At 39.7% G+C, this 24363-nt stretch overlaps 1 protein-coding gene across 1 annotated transcript; it reads left to right on the top strand.

Annotated features, from left to right (window-relative positions):
* Window positions 1-21222: 21222 nt before the first annotated feature.
* BTG4 (BTG anti-proliferation factor 4) lies at window positions 21223-22782 on the top strand. Its single transcript, XM_054803161.1, has 4 exons — window positions 21223-21395; window positions 21943-22080; window positions 22254-22449; window positions 22609-22782. The coding sequence occupies exons 1-4, from the start codon at window positions 21223-21225 to the stop codon at window positions 22780-22782; spliced, it is 681 nt and encodes a 226-aa protein (XP_054659136.1).
* Window positions 22783-24363: the final 1581 nt, after the last annotated feature.

Genomic DNA, 24363 nt, shown 5'->3' with positions numbered 1-24363 from the left:
TTTCATCTATTTTAAAAGACAAAACAACTCAAAGTGAGGTATTTCCATGAAGGTGACATATGCATTAAACTATTTCCAAACTGTTAGGTAATATAATTGGAAATGCCTCAAATACAGGGAAGAAACGAGCATCTGAACTGGCTAGCCTGAGCTGTAAGACTGGTCAAGCCTTTATCAAGCCAATCTTCATTATCTTGAAGCTCCCCTAGCACATTCGCATTTGTTCTTTGGAGAACTTTTGACAAAGGAAATCTTCTTTGCGGAGATTTTTTTCTTGTTTTGCAGACCAAAGTAACCAAAATAATGACAATGTTTCTAGAAATTAAACAAAACCTCACCTTCTTTACAGCTGTAGGTATTTTTGTCACACAGCTTAACGCCCCCACTCCCACTAATCATTTTAGCAGTCTATCCTTTTTTCAGCGGGTTTGTATTCTAAATCCGTTGGAAAACATTTCCTCTGAAGAAAATAAATAAATAATATCCATGGCAAGTTGTAGCAGCATTCTTGAATTACCAGAGAATAAATATTCTGCCTCTTGCATTTTACAGCCTCTCCCATACTAAAAGCACGACTGAGGAATACGCTGTCATATGACAGCAGCAGTGATTACCAAAGATTTTGCTAACTTCAACAGGAAAATGGCAGTAGCTGACAGAAGCCTTTGTTGATCTATTTTTAACAAAGGTCAACTGCAAGCATTCAAACACTACGTATAACATTTGATAACAAAACTTAGTGTCTTTATTGTGCAACCTTACTTAATATTACTAGCTATGGGCTCTTCTGTTTCATCTCATTTCTACTTTTGCAAAGAAATTTCCTAACGTAGCCAAAGCAATTGCTCTCCATTTATAATTTTGGTAAATTTAGCACACATGAAATGCATATATTCAGCTTAACAGCCCCTTCAGATCAGAGAAGTGTGCCATTTGAAAGCTGTCTAGTAAGTTCAGAAGATTTCAAATCCTCCAAGTCAAAAATCCCAGGACCACAGATGTCCACAGAATACAAGTCTACAACTGCCCAGGTACATATTTTGGCTCTCAAATATTTCAGCATGTGTATTTCAAAAGCCAGCTTTGATCATAAAGATGTATGTCGATGTCAGCCAGGCAAAACTGGTACTGAGGTAGAGGGGTGCACATGTGTGAGAGAGCACATGAGAGCACCAGACAGAAAATGTGTTTTCCTGAAGCAAATTATGTCAATAGATGATATCTGGAACAAACCTGAAGAAAATATATAGTCTATCTTCTTGTAGAAAGATGTAAGCATATGTTTTTCCAGTTCTAGAATTCCTAGCATCCCAAATAAACTTTTGCAGTTTATTGCCCTTTTCCTTTCATGCTGACAACTTCAAAAAACCCATAAATGAAACAAGCATTTTAATTTCCTGCACACTGAGAAGGCAGTAAGCTGAGCCCCCCACTTTGTCTCACAGTACATTGGTGTAAGATGCCAATAAAGAACAGAATTCAGAGTGATTTTGAGCCGCGATAAGCAGCTATTAGCAGACATTGTTCACTGCTGTAGTGCCAAGACAACAGGAAAGCAAAAGGACAGTAAAAAACTTAGTGTTTCCAAGATCAACAGCAGCACGTTAGGAACTAACGGTTTACTAAGTAAATAAATTACATCATTTAAAATGTTTCTGAATTGAGCATTTATTTTAACTTAACAAAGAAATTTATGGATAGGCTGACAAGTTGCTGCAAGCCTACCCACAGCCTTTGTCACATTCATTCCGTGCCTCAGTAAGAGCAACTAGATACACAGTCACATTAGGACTGTACATGGTTTGAAGTCCAAAGCAGCATGGTTCTGACAGCAGTATATTTTTTCTGGGACAAAGAAACACTTTATTCTCTCCACCAGACAATTTAGCCGAACTATTTAAGTGCCTTTACTGCTTCTTGATCCATAAGGTCAGACACCTTCTGCCTGCTTGAAATAACAGAACTATATCAGATAACGTAAATTGTTGATGAGGCAGCTGCAACTAATCTACATGAAACATCAATTGGTTACAGGCACACTAATGTCCTGAAAACAGTGTGGGTTTTGACTTTTTGGCCAGTTCCACAGAGAAGAGTCAGTGTGAAATAGCTGCCGCAGCGTAGAGTCCTTTAGCTCAGTCTATGTCATCACGTCAGGTACTTATATGTGCATCTACAGGCAGAGATGCCTTGTAAGTGCCTAGCTATGTGTAGAAAGCAAAAATCACAGAATGCTAGTTCGGAGAATCCACACAAAAGGATGCCCATACAAGTATCAGAAGTTACAGAAAAGTTCACTGAGAAAAACTTTGAAGGCAACGTACGAGCTAACAGAGAGCGCAGATTTCATCAAGTGAAGTACTGCACAGCATTCATTTTCCAAATTCCTCAGTGAGTTCTACACACAGGCACAAAGCAGTTGGATGAAACCCTTTCAACACGCACATATTGCATTCGTGTAATTATACTGCGAAAGGTACGCAGCTTATTGAGAGGTTTTTTGGAAAGCTATTCTGATATAATTCCCAATAGGGCTGCAGTTATAGGTCAGTACAGAAGTGCTTTATACTAGCTTAATGCCTTGCTCTAAGGAAATGTTTTTTTCTCTTTATCAGTACACACAACTTTACATTAATAGATCTGTATCGATTTATAGATTTAAGGCAATACAAATTCATTACAAAAGCCCCAAGCTGCTAGTTAAACAAAGCTAAAAACCCCAAAGCACTGAACTATTTAAGCTATTTCCCCTGAATACTGGTAAGGAAGAAATTATTATTTCTATTTTTAAACACTTGGAAAGTGAAGGCCTATGAAAATCTTGAGTCTGCTAAAATCAGGAAAAAGATGAGCAACAAGAAAATAGAGGACCTACTGAAGGAAACGAGAATCAGGAAGACAGTGTATTCTGTCCATGGAAAATATTTTGACAAGTGTAGCTCTTCTCAAAATATGAAGTATTTTCTCCACCATTCATCAGAGTTGCCACGTGGAAACAGGGATCAACTTGGTCAATACAGACTATAAATATTTTATGAGACATTAGTGAAATGGGTATATTTCCTAGTAATGAGTGCTAGCAGGCAGTTACGAAAATACAATTGTTCAAATTAATACAGCAGTAATCAATATCTTTTTCTCTGGGTCAGTTTGCTTCCGTCAATACAGTGATGCGTATTTTTCAGATTAAAATGTTTAAAATAAAAAAGTAATATTTTGATAAACTGGACTACAGTTTTCTTCACAGGCCATAAGCTGCTACATAAAGCATGAATCTTAACTCTCCCCACGCAATTAACTGTCATTTCAGGTACAGCGCTCCACCAGTTGTCCTTGGCACAGCTTCAAGACAGCTTAAGCTTTCCTTCCGTAAGTATCTGACGATGGAAGGAAGGATTCTGTAGATTGTTCCCTTATACCTACTCCTGCAGCTGCTCACCTCAGGACGCATTACACCTTCAGCCTTTTCACTTGTTCCAGGTACTCCTATTTTTCTTTTATAGCTAACTTTGGAGGTAATAGTCATACTAGAAATTAGTTCCACCTGATGCCCAGTATTTTCCCAATATATTTGCTTTCAAAACATGTCATTGTCAGTCATTTCTCAGCTTTCATATCCGTATGTTAAGTTGGAAGGAAGATTTAAGTTGCAGATTCATTGCTTAGTCTTTAAGTTGTGGATATTCAATGACACCATCTTGCTTAAACTGGTGCCAGTATGAGAAAAATGACCTCACTTAAATAATTTAAATGGCATTCATTAAAAGGAAGAAATTGCTGAATCAAGGGCTGTGAGGCACCTTGTCAGCATTTTCAAAGATGAGGTGGTTTTAGGAATGAAGAATAACTTCATAATAAATGTAGCTATTCTCTTTAACTCTTCACGCTGTAGCTTAGCCCATGGCCCAAATGCACCTTTAGGACTACCCTCATAGCTCCCATTTGACTGGCACAACTATGTCTGAGATCCAGGTTTTGGGATAGACAGGGCAGTGCTGATGTACTTTAAGGGCAAAAGCAACTGCCTCAACTTCACAGGACAGAGTGGAAAGTCTTAGCAATAAATATGAAAAGAATCAGCTAGCCACTAGTGAAAAATAAAATCCTGTCTATCCTGAATTGAAAAATGAGAATTCAGAATTCAGAATTGAGAAATGACTGACTTATACAAGGCCAGTTAAATAAACTGCCTTTTAATCTAAAAAAAAAAAAAAAAAAAAAAAAAAAAAAAAAAAGAGAATCCCTTTGGCAAAGACCACATAAAGGGAAAGCAAGCCTAATACCACGTGTAGCCAAAACATGCTGTTGTAGTTCCAGTGGGGCAGTTTTCCAATTCTTCTCAATCCCAGACTAACGGTAACAGTGGATGACCTTAAACTTGTGTTTCTGCTTGCATAGTCCTTACCTGACAGTTGCGGGAATCCTGTTTGTTTCAAGAGACTCCTATTGACACTGGAAAATCACAGCACTTACGTCATTCCAGTGGGCACAGACATATGCCAGAAAGGAAACTGCCTGACATCCCATAACCAGATGGTCAGCAGTCTCAGGCCTCATGTTTGTTACAAATCAAGGAATCCTTCACTTCCTGGTGGAGCAACTGTGCCTGTGTCACTGGCCTAAACTTGAGGGAAGTCTACTTCAGGTGATTTCATCCCATGCATTTCCAAAGTCTTCAGGTTTTCCTAAAGGCTCAGTTTAACCTTACAGACCTGTGTGTGATGACAGCCGAATTCACCAGGACTCCGTAAGAATGCTGCAGTACATCCCGGCAGAATAATCTTCAGGATCAAACCCTTGCTCTGGATTTGTGTGTCAGTATTTGTAAGGCTAACTTTCCAAAGAATTTGAATGAGTCATCTCATGCAACATGACATAATGACGTAACATGCTATTTGGTGATCTATTTTTGGATCTGTTGCAGGGCAGTAAACTTGGAAACTTCTTAAAATTTTGAAAAATACAACACAAGAAAGCATCCACACAGGGTGATACTACTGACAAGGTCGCACTGATGCTTCTTCCCTCGTTCAGCCAAGACATGCTGACAAAAAAGGAACAAGCTTTCTGATATTTCCTTGCCCTTTCAGAAATACGGAAACACTTCGACAATTGGTCTTTTTCCCGAATTTCTGAATTCCAAGCGGAATAGCAAAATTAAAGTCTTCATAACTTTTGAAAAATGCCTACGCCTCCACTTCCTTCCCTTAACCACTATATAGAAATAAGTAGAACATATATAGAAAGTAAAGGACTAAAGTACAGACCATTATTATTTTATAATAATAGGTATTAATATAGGATAAACCTGAGTATCATCATCATCATCATCATCGAACATCTTTCCCCTGGCCTGACTATTTAGACAGAGGGGAAAAAAAGCAAACCCAAACTTCTTTTAAGTATTGTCTTTACCTTACTTGATCAGTTTTGAACTTTGGTTTATGTGGATGAGCAATCAGCTCTTTCTAAAAAGAGAGAAAGACATTAATAATCACTAGTTCATTCTAAACTTACTGTTTATCCTAGAAGACAGCTTTATACAAACACTGAAACAAAAGCCTACAGTAGCAATAGTAAAGAGTTTAGGGGGTTTTTATGTGCTAATATGGTACCTGAGTAGTTCAGAGTGTAAAACTCATACGAGTTATTGTGTCAGAAGGAAGGAGACTCACGCTTTGTTTCAGACCTAGCTTTAATGCACAGAATTTGGACAAAGCAGGTATACTTGGTTCAGCATTTTAATAAACTTTGAGAAGAGGAAGTACTTAATATGAACCAACTTAAAAGCTTAAGCAAAGAGGAAGAAAAAAGGAGGCTTTTATGTCTAAAATGAATACGTCATTTCTGAAAGTATCCTTTGAAATCTTGTTTTCCAAGTTCTCAAATTACTACACTTATCAGCTTTAAAATTCCAGTTCTACTCTCTACTACTGTGTAATGAAATCAGGATATGTAGTTCTTCAGAAGGAAAGCTGTTTAACCTTATATGGGGTAAGACCTCATCTATCTCTGCTTTGTATCTTGTGAATTACAACTGAAGGAAAGAAGTGCCTTAATATAATACAGGCCTCTTATTCTTGAATTTTCTTCTCCTGATAAACATCCGGCCAGGCCAAGCAAAACCATTACAAATCAGTAAATCTACAGTTCACTACTGATAATAAAAATCTCTAAATGGAGTTCTTCCTTTTATTGCTCAAATTTAATTTATGAAAGCTTTCTAGGGAGCAGAGCATGTGAAACCTGCAGCCAGTTTAATAACTTTGTTATAATCTGAGTTTTAGTGTTTCAGTGGAAAAAACCCCAGAGACAACAATGAAAAAAATCAAAGCAACTAACAATGGACAGGCTGGAAAGATTCCTTTGGCATATTAAATGGAGAAATTTAGACACTTACACATAGTTGTATTAAAATTGGTTTAATTTAAACGACTGCGGTCCTTTCATTAGGTATCTCTGTATAGAGTACAGAGCCTTCAGCAAAGTGCTGCCACAGTCCTCACTGCCATTCTGACAGCACTGTACTCACTGCTTGTGCGATATTTCCCTCCTCAGTCTCAAGTTGTTCTAGTTTTCAAGATTCCACACTTTTTCATATTTGCCCTGTTCCCTATCTGCCTCCACCAGTGAGGTCAGCTTCAGTTCGTGTCTGCTTCTTCCTTCCACAAGCATGTCCACATTTTCTGTGAAAATTTTGATGTACTGAGTCATCCTTTTGAGATATTTTGCAAGAAGACACACAATCCATTCTCGACGACTCTTCTGTTCTGTTGTCTTGGAGAAAGTAATCAAGGCCAGTGTGTTGTAGCTGACTACATTATAGATATACCCATGCAAAAATAAAATGCAGCATCAAGAAACAGTCAGCTGTACCTTCAAACACTTTAACATATTTGTAATAGCACTGTATTTATAATATCACTCCTTGTGGTTTTCAGATTGGATATTGTCCAATAACTATATTTAGCTTGCTTAAATTTCATTAAGCTTCTATGCCTATTGCTTCCTACTGTCAGGCCTGAGACTTTCGGAATCACACAGCCTACAGGATCCTCTTTGCTTAGGGAATTTGTTGAATAAAGCCAACTTTTCTGCGTGCTTACTCAGTTCAAACTCAGGTGCTTTTGCTATGCAAGACACACTATGGCCTGAAAAGAAATATATTTACCACAGTAAGCTCAGAAAAATGAATTTAAAGCATGTAATACCTAAGTTGTTTGTAAACTTAAAATTCTTCATTGAAGCTGAGAACTAGAGTGAACACACAGCAGAAACGGGCATAACGGGTTACTGGATAAAGTACTTCGATTTCTCTGTCTTCCTGAGATCCTGCAAGCACACCACTTGGGAGAGCGACCTTCTCTTCCTAGATTTACATGAGGTCTGAAATAATCATACTTTCCTCAAATCAGAAGGAATCACTCCAAATGTCAAGATGAATATACATACTAGAATTATCAAATACTGTTCTGTAGCATCTTGAGATTATAAAATTGGGGTAATTCAGGATTTACGTATGAATAATGACTCATTACAAAACCCGTTCATCTGAGAGATGCAACCAGAGATAACTTTTGTCTTCAGTATGCATCTTTGGATGAAGCCAGTCTCTGCTACTGTGTAGAAGTGATTTAAAACTGTGATAATTCCAAAGATGATAGAATTTAGTCCAGTTTTGAACTACGGAACATTTAATGACTCTTTTCAATCAATAGTCCAGGTTCTTCTCTCTACAAGAAGAGAAGTATGCATCCTAGAACTTGTTAAAGCTCCTCTCTTTATACAGTTGGAAGAAAAAATAATTTCCTAGGGAGAATAAAATCCTACTGAGAATTTTTTATAATTCTGATTCCCAGACATCTGAGCACATCTGTATATTTTTGCCTTATGGAAATAAATAGCTTTCAGCTAGAGTGAGACATCATTGTTTAAGCTGAGTAAAAACATACTAAATTGTTTTCATAAATTCCTAGCAATTTGTTATGAAACAGACATTCCAGGAAGTATTTTGGGAAAACCCTCAACCAATGCCAGAAAGGAGCACATCTCAGCATATGAATAATTAAAAAAAAAAACCAAGAAAAAATTTCCTTATTTGTTCTTTTCCATCCAGAAGTGGTTAAGAAAAGGTGATGTAAAATTGATGGAGAAACCCCCTGGTTTTTAATGCAGTAGACTCTTTTGTCTGATGACAGTTTCCTCCGTGCAATTTGATTTTAGGAATTAAGCAATCTTCATCATTTAAAGTGGTTTCTTCAACAACTCTTTCCAAGTTTTAATCAATTTTAAACCTAATAAAAAAAATTGCCAATATTTTTTTCCCCAACAGATTAATGTAAATGACAGCATAAAAGAGAAAGCCCAAGCTCTAGATGTTTAGGAGTCTTGATATTGAAAAGTAACACGCACCCAATATTCTAGAATTTGAATTCTTGTCCTTTACTGTTGTTCTCCCTTCACAAAAGGAAAGTAAAATAACTGAGCTGATAAAAAGAAAACCAAACCTGAGCCCCATCTTAGACCACAATAGGAAGCTGTATTTTTATTCACTAGTATGGGGAGTTAATGTAAACATTATACCAAAGTAAGGCCAGCAGGGCATGCCCAGGAGTGGGAACCAGGGTCAGCCGAGACACCAGGTCATCGGGCAAGTTTGTGGTGATGAGGCAGTACACGCTGCGGTCAGGGAGGCAGTCCCCAGGTCAGGCTCAGTGATGGTGCCTTAGAACTTACTAACTGAAGATAGCTAAATAGACCAAGATCGAAAGAAAAAGTGGCCAGATTCGAAAATTTTAGATGTATTAAACTGATTACTCAGATTTGCAGTGTTTATAATTTTGAAATTTCTTTGTTAATCATAAACTATATGTAAAGCCTGTGGGAATTGATACATTCCTGAATAGTCCAGTGAAACAGACATCCTAAAGACAACAGCTTTTTTGCCATGTGCCTCACTACTATTTCATATGAAATTAGCTAACTAATTAAAATAAGCATTTATAATAAATGAATTCACTGTCGGTTTGTGAAAGAACAGTGTTAATGCAGCTAAGCTTTCTTTCTAAAAAACCCCTGTCCCTGTACCACATTCACTTCCCAGATCTACACAACAGGGCTTGCGGGTTTTGCTCTCCCAGGGCACACGCTGAAGGAAGAGAATGTCTCAATCAAGTCCAAAATCTGGATTTGAACAGTAAATGACACCTGTGACTAATAATAATGTGAACATTATTCTTATTTCATTCAGTGCATTAATTTTAATTTTCTTAGACCTAAGTGAGGCTTATAGCATGTCCTATAGTTGTATAAAGTAATTGACTCACTGAAATTAATCAGTCATCTTTATGGCTGCCACATGCCCAACGCTACAAAACCTTGCTGTCATCTATTGTTACTGAATTTGTAAAAAATTAACGGAACATTCAGGGAACTGTTGCTAGCTTCATCCAGAATTGAGAAGGAAGGCTAATTGATGATAATGGATGAGATGCATTTTGAAATTATTAATTGGAAAAGGAGGACTGCTGACTTGCAGGAAAGACTTGCAGACCTCAGCACCTTTCTGCACCTCATGCAGATTGCTTTCATCTGGCCTGCTTCCCAAATATAGGCTAGAGGATTTTCAGTAAAAATGTGGAACATTTTACTAAAATGGGAAGAAAATTATAATTACAGAGTCAGGCCGAAAATGTTATTATAGTATTTAATACTAGTTGTCTTCATTTCCATTATTTGTGTGAATTGTATTCATGGTATGTACGTGGAACACTGGTTCACCAGTTAGATGGATAGGGGCTTCAGCAGAAGTTTGTATCGGTATCTCTACAGCAAGTACAACTGTTGTCTGCATCTTCTTTTTCTTGGCAAAGCAGCAGGAGAAACCCCAAGTGTCCAATTGGTTCAATCCCACTGTTTTGCAGGAGGTGAACCTCAGTGACCATGTCATTTAATTTGCTTCTTTTCATGGCCAGTTTCATGCTTGAGTCACTGCATAAACATGAGTACACATACCTCATAGCGTGCTAAATTTTATTGATCCTGTCCACCAACTACAGACTACAGGGACCGTTAACTAAAGTGCTGAGTGGGTGGCTGCAGGCCAGATTGGCGTTAGCTTTTGTAAAACTCCATTAAGTCAGAAGGCTCTGCGCAGTCTGGAAGGATCCAACCTGAAAGGCACTACAATATCCCAGTTACACCTTCCTTTGGAAAGACAGCATCATCTATAAACTGAGTTTTGACGTTGTTTACTAAAATCTACAGCTTGTTCTGCAGCTAAGTAGTTTCTACAAAATTTGAAATGGCTTGGTCTAGCAGTTCTTGAATTATACCTCTAAAAATATCACGTAAACCTGTCCTTGAGTGACAGGCTAAGGCAGAAGCATTTCTACAGAAGTTGATTTAATAACCGCCCACTACCAAATTTCCCGCATCTCTCGCTCAATAAACTCCTGGCACTAGCTGCTGCTGGGCACAGGCTAATGGGGAAGATCTATTAATAGCTGAGACAAGTAAGACATAAGCTTATGCTTTGAGCTGTTCTTCAACGTCTCTATGCCCGTATTTTGTGTGTGAAAGTGCATGCAGCACTGGTGGGTTCCCCCCCCCCCCCAAATTATTCACTTTTGAATGTGGGCACTCCCAGTTGTCTACTTTTAGATACTAAATCAAAACAGACATTATGTGCTTACTGTGAAGAAATTAAGTACGCAGCCCACTACTTTCAGCCCTGCCCCAAGCCACCACGACCCAATTGGGAGTAAGTTTAAGCTAACCATCAAGAAATGGGCTGCGTCGTGCGAACGACAGAGTGGGCCAGGTCCAGGCGATTTTCATTCCTGTTCATCACATCATTTCTGAAGTTCCAGTATTCCACCAAATGACACATGGCGAATGGAAATATTAATAAAAAAAGAGTCGGGATCAGTGGTTCTTACCTGCTGAAGATATTACCCTTGTACTTTAGTTTTCTCCATGCTTTGAGCTTCCAAGAGTCTCCCTTTCTCACTGTGACCCAGGCAGGGTCTCCTTCTCTTTGGGCAGGGTCCCCTCATGTCCCAGGGTGGCTGGGCCTAGACAGGACTCGAGCAGCGGTGGGAGCACAGCTGAGGTCCAGAAGGTGCAGGTGAAGCCCACGTTGGCTGGGCTCGAGCCAGCGAAGACAAGGGGCCCATCGGGCGCTGTCAGGTGCTGTTCTGGCTCTGTCCCCGTGGCGCTGCATTGGGCTGCATCCCAGTGTCCCCTCTCCCTGACGTGGGCCTGCCCAGCTCAGCCTGTCTGCTCTTGCCCCATGGCCGTGAGGAAGCAAGAGGATGGCAGCACCCTGGTGCTGCCTCTGCCACTGATACGCCCCTGCCACTGCCACCTGCTGCGGTAGGTACCCCTGACCTCTCTGCCTGGGCTCTTCCCTGTTCCCTGCCATCATTGGCATCTGGGTGCCAGGGGAGAGGACTGTAGTGAAAGTGTGAAGCCATCTCAGAGGGCATCTCAGCAGCACAGACGTGCCTGGGGAGCCTGCACCCAGCTGCATGTTAAGGGACACACTGCCTGTCACGGTAAACATGGAAGACCAGAAGGCTGACCACATTGTACACCTCATTTCAAGTGTCTTCAGGCCATTTTCCCTCAAGCGTAGCCTCAGGCCTCTCTCTGAACAGGAAATGCCTGCCACCACAGGCCTCCATTTTATTTATTCGACAAGAGTCAACGGAGGTAGGTGTGAAACCAGTGGCCTTAGACAAATGTAAGGCTGAGACGAACACAATAAGAAAGGGAGCTGATGTCTGCAAATTTTGGGAAGAAAAAACCTTTCAATTTGTTCGCATGTTTTTTAGTGTCCTGTATGTAACACAGTTATGAATGAAGTGTATCACACAGTAAGGTGCAGTTAAACTGGCTTGACAAATGCACTGATGTCTTTTGCATGTGTGGCAGGCAACCCAGTATATTTCTCTTGATTTATTTCACTGTCTTGCCTGTCTATTCGATGCTTCTGCACAGAGGTTAGTCTATCTGCCTTCTGTTGTCAAAATTCCCGTGCATCTGATTTCCATTGAGGTATCTTCCAAACCTTTTTACCTGGCTGTGTGGCTAGTGATTGTTACTTTTGGCAATCAGCTAACAACACTGCCTAGTAACTAGGCTGATGTAAGAGAAGGTTGCCTTTCAACTCCTGCTTCGATGAAGACTGGGATTTTGATTAATAAACCTCTTAGAGCAGGTTCTAGCACCATTAAGTATTTTCTCCATTATTAAAATTCTTGAATGTTGTTAAGCAAACTGGTCAGAGTGAAAAATGTTTATAGCATACGGTGAGTTTAACATATAATCATTGCTCAGAACTCCCTTCACTTAATAGCTTCTTAAATAAGACATGAAAATTATTTTCCCAATACCTGGCAGATAAACTGAAGGATACAACCAAAAAATTTCTTAATCCAGTCTTGGTGCATAAACAATTAAGTATACAATAAGTCTTCACGTGGCTAAACAATTTAAACGCAACAGACAGCATTCTTGCTCCAGGAAAGTTCCTAAGTATTTTAGCACCACATTCAAGAAATCTAAGATTTCACTTGATATTGCCAACATATACCATATGCTTCTGTTGGACAGCTAAAATTCTGGAAATAAAGCTGTAAATTAATAAACATTGTTAATAATTTTGCACTAGGAAAAAGGATGTCGTAAGGAAGTTTTGTAGTGCAGTTTCTGTACTGAGGTTGTAGCAAGGAATCCTGTGCCTTGTTTTGATGGCAGTGAAGTTAGTGATTGCAAAGCAATGGATACAATCAGCTAACTACACTGCCTACAAACCAAGCACTACTCTTGTGATGGGGTCATGGCATTCAAACCTAGAAAAAAAGAAAGCACTTCCAACAATTATATTAACATACTCTATCTCCTCAAATGCTCTTATAACAAGCAATTGACAAAAATGGAAAACATTGGTCATATCACCCTTAGTGTTATTCTACTAAATCCAAAGTCTTTATATCACAAATTAATTGCTCTTAATAATTAAATCCATCACAACGATCATTTCAGGAGTGCAAAGAGAAAGCAATGAAATACTGAAATTTAAATTATTATAATACACCACAATGGAAATGGGAAATGAGAAAAGCCTTGGCGTGCAGTCCTTGCTGCATGAATGCAGACTGAGTGGTAGCTCTATTCAGAGCTGGAAGTGCAAATACAGCTGCAAATTTGGGCCGAGACAAAATGTTCAACATGAATAACATTCTGCCTGATTTACAGCATGTCAGCTGCCAGTGCTTATGTCACAGTAATCCTACTTATCCTTGTTCGCTCGTTGGGGCATTTGAATTAATGTCCTACAGGATGGGTTTCATGCAGTTACCATTTAAAAGTTTTCAGAAGAAACTGCATGTAGCTACAGTAGCAGTAAGAATGGTAGAATTTCACTAGTACCCTGAACTTCAGAAAGCTTTTTTTCCCAAATATAGGAACACAGATCATGCTGGTAGTCAGATGTCAGGCTCCTCAAACCTTTTGTGGTAGCTAAAGGAATTAGCAAATCGGTTGTGCAGAACAAAACTGAGTATGTTAGTAGTAGTAGTTATACTCGATAGTAGTTATAATCAATTGTGCCTTGTGTCTAATACGTGTGTATGCTATTAATAATGTGATAAAAATATTTTATATAGATCTATCAGGCTATTCCTAAATCAGGCATGAATCATAGAATCATGGAATCACAGAATGGTTTGGGTTGGAAGGGACCTCAAAGATCATGTAGTTCCAACCCCCTGCTGCGGGCAGGGACACCCTCCACTAGCCCACATATGAGACAGAGTCTGTGAGGTTACTAGGATAAGTTTGTCTGAAAATTAAACAATTTTGCTAGCTTTTGCCCATAAATGTCTCACTGTTAAAATGCATAAAAAGAATTCAGGACTTACCCTCAAGAAGCTTACCTCGTAATAATCCTGATAAGGACTGCATTTATAATAAAACGCTTAAAAAGATTTAATGGAAAGGGAAATACAGCTAGCTTCTTCACTCTTCATTTCCTTCCCTTTTCCGTGGCTAGCACAGCAACTATTCACTGCGCACTCAGCAGTGTTTCGCTGGCAGACGTGCCTCTGGGGACGGTTCCTTAGGTGCCCCGTCTCTTCCCCGGGACTCCTGGGTTGGAGTGTCCCCAGCCTGGGCCGTGGGTCAGCCCCACGCCTGTAACCTTTGTGTACACTCTGTTGTCATGGTCACTCAGTTGGGGCTTGCGCATGGAGACTGGAGTGTTGCTTTGAAACGTGCACATGGTTTTTGCCATAGGAAGCTTTGTTGCAGAAGAGGTTTCTATGGGCAAAGCCAATATGGAGCACGCACGGAGTTTCCGTCCTGCTCCTGTGGACAAATGGCTACAGGCCGATCCAGGCTTTAGTGTCACGTGTGGCAGTCCAGGCACACGCCTCTGGGCTGATATCTGGATACTGTGGCTTCAGCCTGGTTTTATTCATGCCAGGACCCTAGCTGCCATGGTAGGAGGCCCCGGAAAAGACAGACTAGCAGCTCAAAAGAGTGAATGTCTTGTGGCTCTGAGACTGGGCTGCAGTGGGAGCCCCACTGCAAATCTTCACCCAGTGGTGACTCACACCACCCCTCTCCCTATTTCTTGGGGGCCTAGCCAGCCATTTCTGTGTGCTTGCTCTTGACCTGTTCAGCTCACTGGAGTCCTCTCACTCCCTTGCACTTCAGTTCTTGTTTCTCTAAGTAACCCTTTGCTCTTTTCTTCCCCACAATCAGCACCAACACAACCCCATCCTGCTACCACTTATGTTTGGAGGGACAGAAGGCAGATAGATAATAGATAAGCCAGTATGGCTTATGTACAGTACAATGCTGACTGCCCCACTTTAGGCTGTCCTTTGCTCCATGCTAGCCACACTGGCAACCGAGGTAGAGCCAGAGAAAAGATGTTTTGTTCTCTGCATTGCCCCTTTTTGTGTAGGAGAAGGAATTGCAAGACAAAACCAACGTGCTCTTCCCTCCTATGTTAGCAACAGTGACAAGATGTAATCCTTAGCTGGTGATGTGATCCACAAACACTGTAAGAATAAGACTTTCAAGAGTGTCCAGTGATCTGGGGTATCTAATTGACTTGAGATGCTTTTGAAGGGCTTGTCCTTTAGCAAATTCTGGGCGTCCCACCCTCTTTGAGAACTGCATACCTCTATAAGACCCATGTAAATTGTGTCCAGCTGGATGGCTCAAATCTCTTGTCATTTCTGAAAATCATGGCATGCAAACAGGGAGGAAGAAAAAAACTGACAAAAGTAATCAACACTTGATTACATTAGCAGAAAAATTTACAAGGCTACAGCAATAGCTCTTAGACTGCACAAAATAAGTCCAGATAGCTTTGCAGTTATTCCTTTGCTATTTAATTTTAGAACATGCTAGTCCAGCACCAATCTTTTTTTTTAAAGTTTATTTTATTGCTTTAGTCACTGAAGACTGATGATCTTAAATTAAATTCTAGCAATATGTGGTGCTCAAACACTTGGGATCCTCTTCAAGGAAATTTAAGCTTTTCTCAATTTCTATACTGTAATATGAATTGAATTAAAAGAATTAGAAGGTGCTAAACATTGCCCCATGAACTGCAGAGGTTTTCTCTTCTGCAAAGGAAGATGACAGTTCACAGAATGAGGGTAAAAGCAGGTCCTGAAGTCAACTGTTACAGATGGAGTTGCGAGCCAGAACATCTTCTATAGTTGTGGAATATACCTCCTTAGCAGTTACATCTTTTCTCCTGCATCTGCCCTGTATGACACTGTTTTGTCATACCATTGTGGTTTGCCTGCTTACCTGCACTGTATGGGTGTTCTCACAGACCTTGGTTCAAAGACCTTTTACACTGGTGAGAGTTTTCCTTGGGCAGGAAGCTCTTCCTGATTAGTGTAATTAGCGTGGTCATACTGTTATGGGTGCTTTGCATCGTAAAATACAGTACTCATGGTAAAATAGTTACCCAGAAGAATTATCTTTAAGTACCTATCACTTAGGTTTTTACAGAGCACCCACCGAGTAACTAAGTAATCAAGGAAAGATGAAAACCCTCATTGAAACATGGTTCATTTATGAAATACCTATTCTTAAACCCTTTCATCAGGCCCAGAAAGTGTCTACTTATAAAAGCTGAAAGGGGAAAATTTGTGAGCAATCAACATATTAAAGTTTTAGCTTGTGGCTTTGATCGGAATGAGTTGCTGTCTTCTATCAGTCAAAAACAATTCTTTGCACAGAGACTGCAGTATTTAAATAAAGATGTCAGTTTTTAACATCCAGATATGAGGTTTCTTCTGCCCTCTGACATAATGGCATAGTCAATTAAATTGGTGCTGGGTTCATGCAGCGTTACTTTTGTTTGTACATTGCTGTTACATGATACTTTTAAATGCGATCAGGACAGTATATAGCCTGACAAAGCAAATGCAAAGTGCTTTTCTCTAAGATTGTCACCTAGCATGTTTTCTCATTTGGAAATACCTTAGGCTTACTGATTTTTATATCAATAGTTATGAACTTCAGCTGCTTACCTGGAGAAATTGTCTGTCTTCCATCACCCACAAAAATCAAATGGCTTGTAAAAGGAAGATTGCTACTAGCAAGCTGCACTTTGTTTTGTAAGTTCCATGTACTCAATCCTTTAAAACAAGAAAACTGTAAAAAATTCTGCAGGGATGACTCTTGCCAGTAGTGTTTTTAGGGAAACAGTGTTTGCTCTTGGTTTGGCCTGCAGTTACTAGAGAAACTATGCCTGACTCTTTCCCTTTGTAGTTCATGCCTAGGCTTGCCTGGTGGCCCAGGAGACCCATAATTTAATCTGGCTAAGAATGCTTGTGCTGAGTTAGGGGCCTGATCTGAATCCCACTGAAGTCTTTGGACAGAGTTCCATTGATTTCAGTGAGCTCTGGATCAGTCCCATGAATGTCCAGGCACTGTAATGCAGTGGGTTTTAGCAGTTTGGGGTTTTTTTCTTCCTAATAAGGATTAAAAACCGACAGCACCATTTAACAAAAGGCGGAAATGTCTACTCATTTATCTCATGCATCATGTCAATCAGAACACTTGGATATTTGTCACGTTTTTTGCAAAATCTGCTGGAATGCTAAGAGTTTCTGTTTGGAGGCAACTGGGAATGGGTGGGAGTGCAATTGGTTGACTGTTACTTGGTGGATCTCACATTGGGATGGACTGTTCAAATTTTGGTTTTGACGTTTTGTTTCTTAGCTGCTTATTATCCAAATAAAGTACCCAGGGCTACGTTTTCTTCAAGCCAGTGACAACTGACAGCATGATGAAGGATTTGAGTTCAATAAATCTACCTAATCAAAAGAACTAGCTTTTCTTGTCACTGAAATGGGAAGCCAGAAATATTCTCTGCTATTCTGGTTTCTGTACCATTAACAGAAATACTTTTGAACTCCTGCATGATTTTAAAAATGCCTAGTTAAAAAGTTCTCAGAGCCTCACTTCTGTATTGATGACAACCTTAATAATTAGAGCCAACTGGATGAATTGCCAGAATTTTGCTTAATTTTTCCTGCGTTTGTCATTATAAATGTGTGCAGTTTGGCTTGGGTTTTGCCTCCTAACATCCAAGATACAGCACATTATTGCATGACTGATTGCACTGCTGTCATCTGGTTTCTCAGGTGAGGAAGTTTGTTTACTGCTGACTTGCAGTTTATATGTTAACTATGGGAACAAGTAACTCAACAAAAGGAGGTGCTGTAGGGATTCAGACTTCTCTTTAATTGTCCTTTGTGGAATCTAGTCACTTCACTCTTTTGTCACAGAATTTCCTGACTCACAGGGCCTGCCTGGACAAGTTGGAGAAAATAGGAGGGCAGGAGACAGTTCAAAGTCCCACAACTGATGTGTCCCACTGATCCAAACCAGCTTGGCATTTATTGAGGAAAAGACACTACTGGATAATTCCTGAGACTGGACTGTGTCAGTCAGATTCCACATGGAAACGATGATCAAATTATGGACTCCACGGCAGGGAGGGGATTGCCTATGATGCCTGCTGCTGTTTTGCAGCGGGAATGTTATTTTAGCCTTGATAGTTCAAGATTAAAAGGAAAACAAGTTTTATAAGAAGAATTCATATCTTTTATTAGATTATAATATGATATTGTGAAAAAATTACAGGAAGGCAAAGAAACCAGACTAAGTAGCAACTTCCTAAGCTTTGGCAAAAAAGACAGCATCGTCCCTAGAGGAGTCACAATCTGTACGTCTGTGATTGTGCATGAAACCTGGAGTTGACTAAAGTGTTATTCAGAAGAACTTCAAAAACTATAATTATGTGCATTATCCGTCATTTTTAGGTGGCAAATCTTGCTCTTGTTCGATATTTTCCTGGACACCAATTTTGTCAGCAGAATTAAAAAAACCAGATCTGTGGTAGTTGCTCCCAGCTACATCATCTTAGAAGCAGAGACACTAGAAAAGGGACCAGTTCATTGCATTTGCCTCATACTTTGTGTGTATCCTAGCTTTTTCCTCTGCAAAGCCTTGGGATACTTGCTTATGACTCCAGTAGAAAATTCTTATTTAAGATACCTCATTAAGTGACACCTCTTGGGGAAATAATATGTGGGGACCTCAGGGGTGGCTAGATGAGAATGCTGGAATGCTTTTCAGGAGTGTGTAGCTCTGGCAGAGCTGTAAGTAAATCCTGGAGGGTTAGAATGTTACAAGACATTGCCTCTCAGGATTGAAGATGGTTCCGGTACTGTTCAGAGGCATATAGCGAGTCAAGACTGAGTCTGTGAAGACCTGCTTATAGGAGATCTGTATAGGATAGCTGTATCTGTTAGTCTAACCTCCTTCATCAATGGACTCACTCTGAAAATGAGAAACAAAGCCTCATTTTTTTATAATATCCACTTCTTACGCATCCACTTCAGCTACACTCTGTAGCAAAATCTATGTGACCAAAAGTTTCAAGTCACTTGAGAAGTTTTGTTTTTTTTCTTTTGATATGTCACCATGCAACAGATGTTTAAAAGGAAAGAAAACTTGACGTGGCTGTAAACATGGTCTTCAGTATTTACAAGAGAATCCATTCAGATCGGAAAATGACCCAGCGATTGCCTGACATTTTTAAAGCAAGTTTAATCTCTGGAATAAAATTCAGGCCTCAGGCATGAAAATCCAGTTTGCCTGTTCAAGAATGCTCATCTGTTGCGCAGAGCTAATTTTGGTGTGCTGGATGCAGACAGTCCGCAGCGAGTAAAAATCCTCACAGGCTGCATAGAAAGAGGCTAACCAACTCCTAAACAACTTTGTGTGGAAATTCTCCCTGGCAATGCATAGCAGTGGTTTCCTGTTGTCCTACATCATTCTCCAAAAAGCATAGAACAGGCTACCATGGCCCTCTTATGCTATATGTGAAAGGGAAGGAATGACTCATGGCCTGTGTATGGAACAAAATCCTTATGTGGCATCACAATTAGCCAAGTTCAGTGTAGAGCACATGATAAGGATACTTTTGTGGTCAAAACACTGGTGTACTATATTAAAGCTCAACTCCTGACACTGGTGAATGCTTTTTCTGAAAATTCATTATCTGTCTCAGACTTTGATTTATCTCTCATTTGAGGAGTTATTGAAAGGTCCCCATTTGTTAAGCAAGTGTTTTGATATGTGAGAAAAAGAAAGGGAAGACATCTCTTTTTTTTGTAATTTATTACACATTCCTTAAAACCAGAGTTTCTACTGAATACCTTGGTAAGTCTTTTTTTGCAATGCAGAAAGAAAGTGTAAAGAGCAAGGAACTAACTTTGTGAGCAGGAGAGAAAAGAAATTCAGAAATAGCCAGAAATTCATGGTTTAGGGTACACTTCTGCAAAGATGTGTACTTCTGTAAATTCGTGCCTTCATGCTTTATTTTTCTTATCCCCTGTCTTGTATTTATTCACAAAACTGAAATGTAAGGGCTTGAATTGCTTGGCTGCAACAGCCACAGTCAAATTAAGAGCCAGTTGAAATAGCTCTTTTTACCTCAATTTGTTCTTTTGTCTTGACAGTTCCTGATATCTGACACTGGAGGCACAACTTCTGAGACAGCAAAGGGAAAAAAACCCACATCAGCTATTCTCTGAATGTGCCCCAGCTAATTATTGCCTGAAGTTTTAAACAATGAAGCACTCACATTTGAGAAACTGACTGTCTATGAACTCTTTAACAGAGCCATTAACACACTCTATGAAATGCTTCAAAAATAAAATAAAGCTATACTAATAATGTGAAAATTTATTTAGATCACTAGGAAGATTAATGTCGTGATAAATGCAGTCATGCAATTTTCAAAATAAAGAATACCAAATGTGAGGGCTTCGTAAGGAAAGTAACTGTGTTGTGTAAGGTCTGCTAGAAGCAGTCAAGTGCCATTTTAATAATTAATTAATAAGCCCAGTACTATTTTTCTCATGCTGAATATTTCACTTAAATATTTCAGAAATGTTTATGAGATAGACTGATGGGCACAACAAAATACAGTACTGAATCAATTAAATATACCCTAAAGGAAGGAGCTGATGTTGGACTAAAACCAAATGGGTTGGAAGTAGCTTTGAAACCAGCACGTTAGTACAATGGTGCACACCTGAATTTTGTTACATTCCTCAGAGCCACCTGGTTTCCTGTTCTATATAAACCCCAAGCAAGTGGTCCTAGAGGGAGAGTAAGGGAGGATTTTGGTGTGGTTTCCCTTCTCCTGTATGGGTCATATAGGTTCTTGGGCATTTGGTCTGTTTGCTTGGTGACTATTTGAACCTGTTTATGAATCAGGTTTTCAATAACTCTGGTTTGAGAAGGTAATATTTGTGGTCTTCACTGTATATAAAAGAACTAGGTAATAGTAAGAACTGCTGGTTGTTGGCTGTAATATATGTGATATAATAAGGAGTACTGTCTTTTAAGCTCTATTTTAATATTTTGTTAACTTGCTTGGTGTGAGTGTCTTCTAGTAATACATTAAAAGGGTTTCACTACCCAGGACTAAAGTCATCAGTTGTTTGGCAATTGGGCCTATCTAGGCTCTATCTGTCGTGGCTTATGCAGGTTTTGCAATAGAACTTGATAGTACCTTAATGTTATTAAGTCTCTCTAGTGTAGTGTCTCATCTCTACTGATGACTATCCAACAGCTAAAGCACCCTGTGTGCTTCAACTTAAAATGAAAGATGAAATTGCTGCCACGGTCTTCTTCATCACAAGGCTAGTGAAAAGAGAAGATAAGCTGAGCAAGCATAAAATGGAGAAATTTGCGGCTAAGCTAACAACAATACTGTTTGAAAAGTATAAGAATCACTGGTACTTGGACAATCCATCCAGAGGACAAGCCTTCAGGTAAGAGGATCTTTAGTAGAAGGGGAATGGAGCCTTTGTGTGATGTTCCAAATGCAGTGAGAACCCTTTCAGTGCCTGGAGTCCTTAAATTGAAATAGCACTTAATTATCCCTTAAGCTTGAGTGAGGAAGTGTTATTAACTGGTAAAGATGCATGTATTTTGAAAGTGGGGGCACAGTGTGTGCCTGTGTAGATATGACTAGAGAGTTGATGTGGAAATGTGCACAAAAGCATCTTGAGTAACCCTCTAGCTTGAATTCTTGAATGCAGAATTCAAGTGGCCTTAAATTGACTTGTAGAATTGTTGTAACTGCTTTTAAATCTTTTAAATTGCTGAAGTGAGTTGCTGCATTATGTGTTTAAAACAAAGCCTTGTTTGGTTATAAATCAGCTTGTTAGGCTAACTTGCTGTTTGAGGCTACAGGTGAGAACTTGCATCAACAGGCTAGATGTCTTGAAAATAAATAGTGAACTTAAGTGTACTTCTGTTTGAGCAGAACTTGCAAAGTTGAAGTCCTAAATCCACCTGCACTTTCTCCTTAACTAGGTGTATAAGGATAAACAAACATCAGACAAGAGATCCACTGCTGGAGCAAGCTTGTATGGAGAGTAATGTGGACTTTAATAAGCTTGGTTTGCCAAAAGAGATGACACTATGGGTTGATCCATTTGAGGTGTGTTGCAGGTGAGTTGAGAATCTGTGACCAACACTCGTCAGTAGCCTGTACAAACTTGATCAACTCCAAGTCTGTTAGCAAAGACTTAGTGTCTGAGCGCGTACTTAGTAGTGTCAGCTGACCACTGACAAATGTCCATATTGCCAGTGCAGAGCTGCGTTATACAAATAGTCACTTTCAGATACGGTGAGAAGAACAGGCCCTTCACAATTGCCCACTTTGAAGGGGAGGAGAACCCAGAGCTTCCTCAGCAGATCAGCTATGCTGTTGACAGAGCAGCACTAGACTATCATTCTGGCATTTCTTCAGATGAGGAGAGCTTCAACAAGGAGCCGAAAGCTATCCCTACTGTCAGCAATCCTAACAGTGTCTACCAGGTAAGCATGTGGTAATGGTGTGTGGCTTTCGGTAAGAGCTAGCATCTGTGCTCTAGGCTCCCTCATGAAGGAATGTAATAGACTTAACAATTGATGGTCAGACTAATCTCCACTCTTTGCCAAACACATTTTAATATTATCTCATTTCTTGCTGTTTAGTTTGACTACTGCAAGGCACCCATACAGCCCTGGCCTCAGTATCTTCATAGGAAGACCTATATGACTGATGGCACATACTATGCCCAGCACAGGGGTTACAAAGTCTACAGGCCAACAGCTGCTTTCACAGGACCGCGTGTTGATAGATACCACTGGATCAATACCAAGCGGTAGATCTGTGTCTGCACCTGTTATAAAACACTGAGCTATGGTACGGGATGAAGGCTGGCACTACAAAGTTTCATAAAAACAGAAAGCACTTACTGTCTAATCCCTGTCTCTTACTTTGTACAACTGAAACTTTGGGGTTTTATTATATAACCTTTTAATGTTTTATTAATGTTAACATAAGCTTGAAAATTAGTGTGAGATTCTACTTGTAAGTTAAAAAGGAAATGCATATATCAATAAATCTACTCATGTGTTTTTTAAAAGCTGTCTGCGCTGCTATCAGTGCCCTGAAGGGAGTTAAAGATTTTGGTGGAAAACACAAGCAAGTCAAGGAAAATAAAAACATCCTTCACGTTGCTTTGAATGATAGTCTGCTTCCTTCTGGTAAGAGTAGTGAGGGCAGCTGCATTGTGAGCAAAACACTACACCTCACAAGCAGGATCGCCTCTGTGCTCCCCCTCGAGTGAAGCTTTGGTATATGCAGCTGTGAAAGACTGCCTTGTGGCTCCAGCTGGGCTTCTGCCTCTACACTCTAGCTTACCTGTCAGAAGAACACAGCCTCATGAGCAGGAGAGGGGCAAATACATGGTACTGTAGCTTTTCGCAGCAGTAAGCTAACATATCACCTTATAGAATGATGGAGCTGTTGCGTCTAAGGATGTCTACCCTGCCAGTTTGCAATACTGTGGCCCGTAGGAAGCTTTTCTCATAGCTCTGGGCAACCAGAGTCAAACTGTCTTCTAGCTAGTCTGGAACTCCAGATAGATTCCCCCTTCAGCGAAAAGGACTCGCTGGAATACTACTAGTTTTCAAAACTATGCTCTGGGATATTGCTTCCAGTATTGAGTAAAAAATGTGGTCTCAAACAATCAGAATCAACCTAACTTTGTTCTGTGTACTTGTAGTGTGTCTTCCTACTGGACTCATCACCTACTCCGTGCCTGCTGATTAAACTGTGGGGCATAAGGGTTACAGAAGTGATGTCAGTAGCTTCTGTCTTGCTGCTTAATCTAGTCAAAATGCTAAACAAACTAGTTTGGAAAAACTTAATAGCTTATGTAAATATGTTTGTCACTTGCTGCAGTCCAACTGTGGAGAAAAAAGCCTACTAAAAAGTAGTCCTGGAGGGGAAGCAGCTTTTATCCTGTAAAAGCTAGCTCAAGATTTGAGGGCTAATTATATAAGTGAATCCAAAGAGAAAGAATTGAAACTAATTTAGCTAAAATCTCATAGTAAGTGTGAAAAGCTAACACCTGCTGTGTCAAGCCATAGGTGCTCAATAAACTGTATCCTAGCTTACTGTCCAAATATGATGTGGATGGGAACAATCAGAAGGAAGCCATGGGCTGCGATCAACTATTCTTACAGTTATGTCTCAGCCATGCTTCACTGACTTTGTCCATATTTCTTCAGAACAAACCCACATCAGTCACATGTACTTTTGCACAAGAATTTTGCATTGAACTTAGTATTAATAGGATTTGGTAAGATCACTCATGCAAAAAGTAAAAATCCTACCCTTCCTCTAACTAGAGATAATTTCCTTTATCAAAGACTTCATTTTAAATTCTGGGTTTTATGTAT

This window comes from Grus americana, chromosome 24 (assembly GCF_028858705.1).
Source record: "Grus americana isolate bGruAme1 chromosome 24, bGruAme1.mat, whole genome shotgun sequence".
NCBI lineage: Eukaryota > Metazoa > Chordata > Aves > Gruiformes > Gruidae > Grus > Grus americana.
Note: the sequence above shows the minus strand (reverse complement) of the source record. Positions and strands in the feature narration are given on the sequence as shown.

Excerpts from the sequence above, each read along its gene's own strand:
- BTG4 (XM_054803161.1), top strand. The coding sequence starts at position 21,223 with ATGAAAGATGAAATTGCTGCCACGGTCTTCTTCATCACAAGGCTAGTG. Across the intron at positions 21,396-21,942 it reads TCCAGAGGACAAGCCTTCAG|GTGTATAAGGATAAACAAAC; the intron begins GTAAGAGGATCT and ends CTCCTTAACTAG. Across the intron at positions 22,081-22,253 it reads CCATTTGAGGTGTGTTGCAG|ATACGGTGAGAAGAACAGGC; the intron begins GTGAGTTGAGAA and ends AGTCACTTTCAG.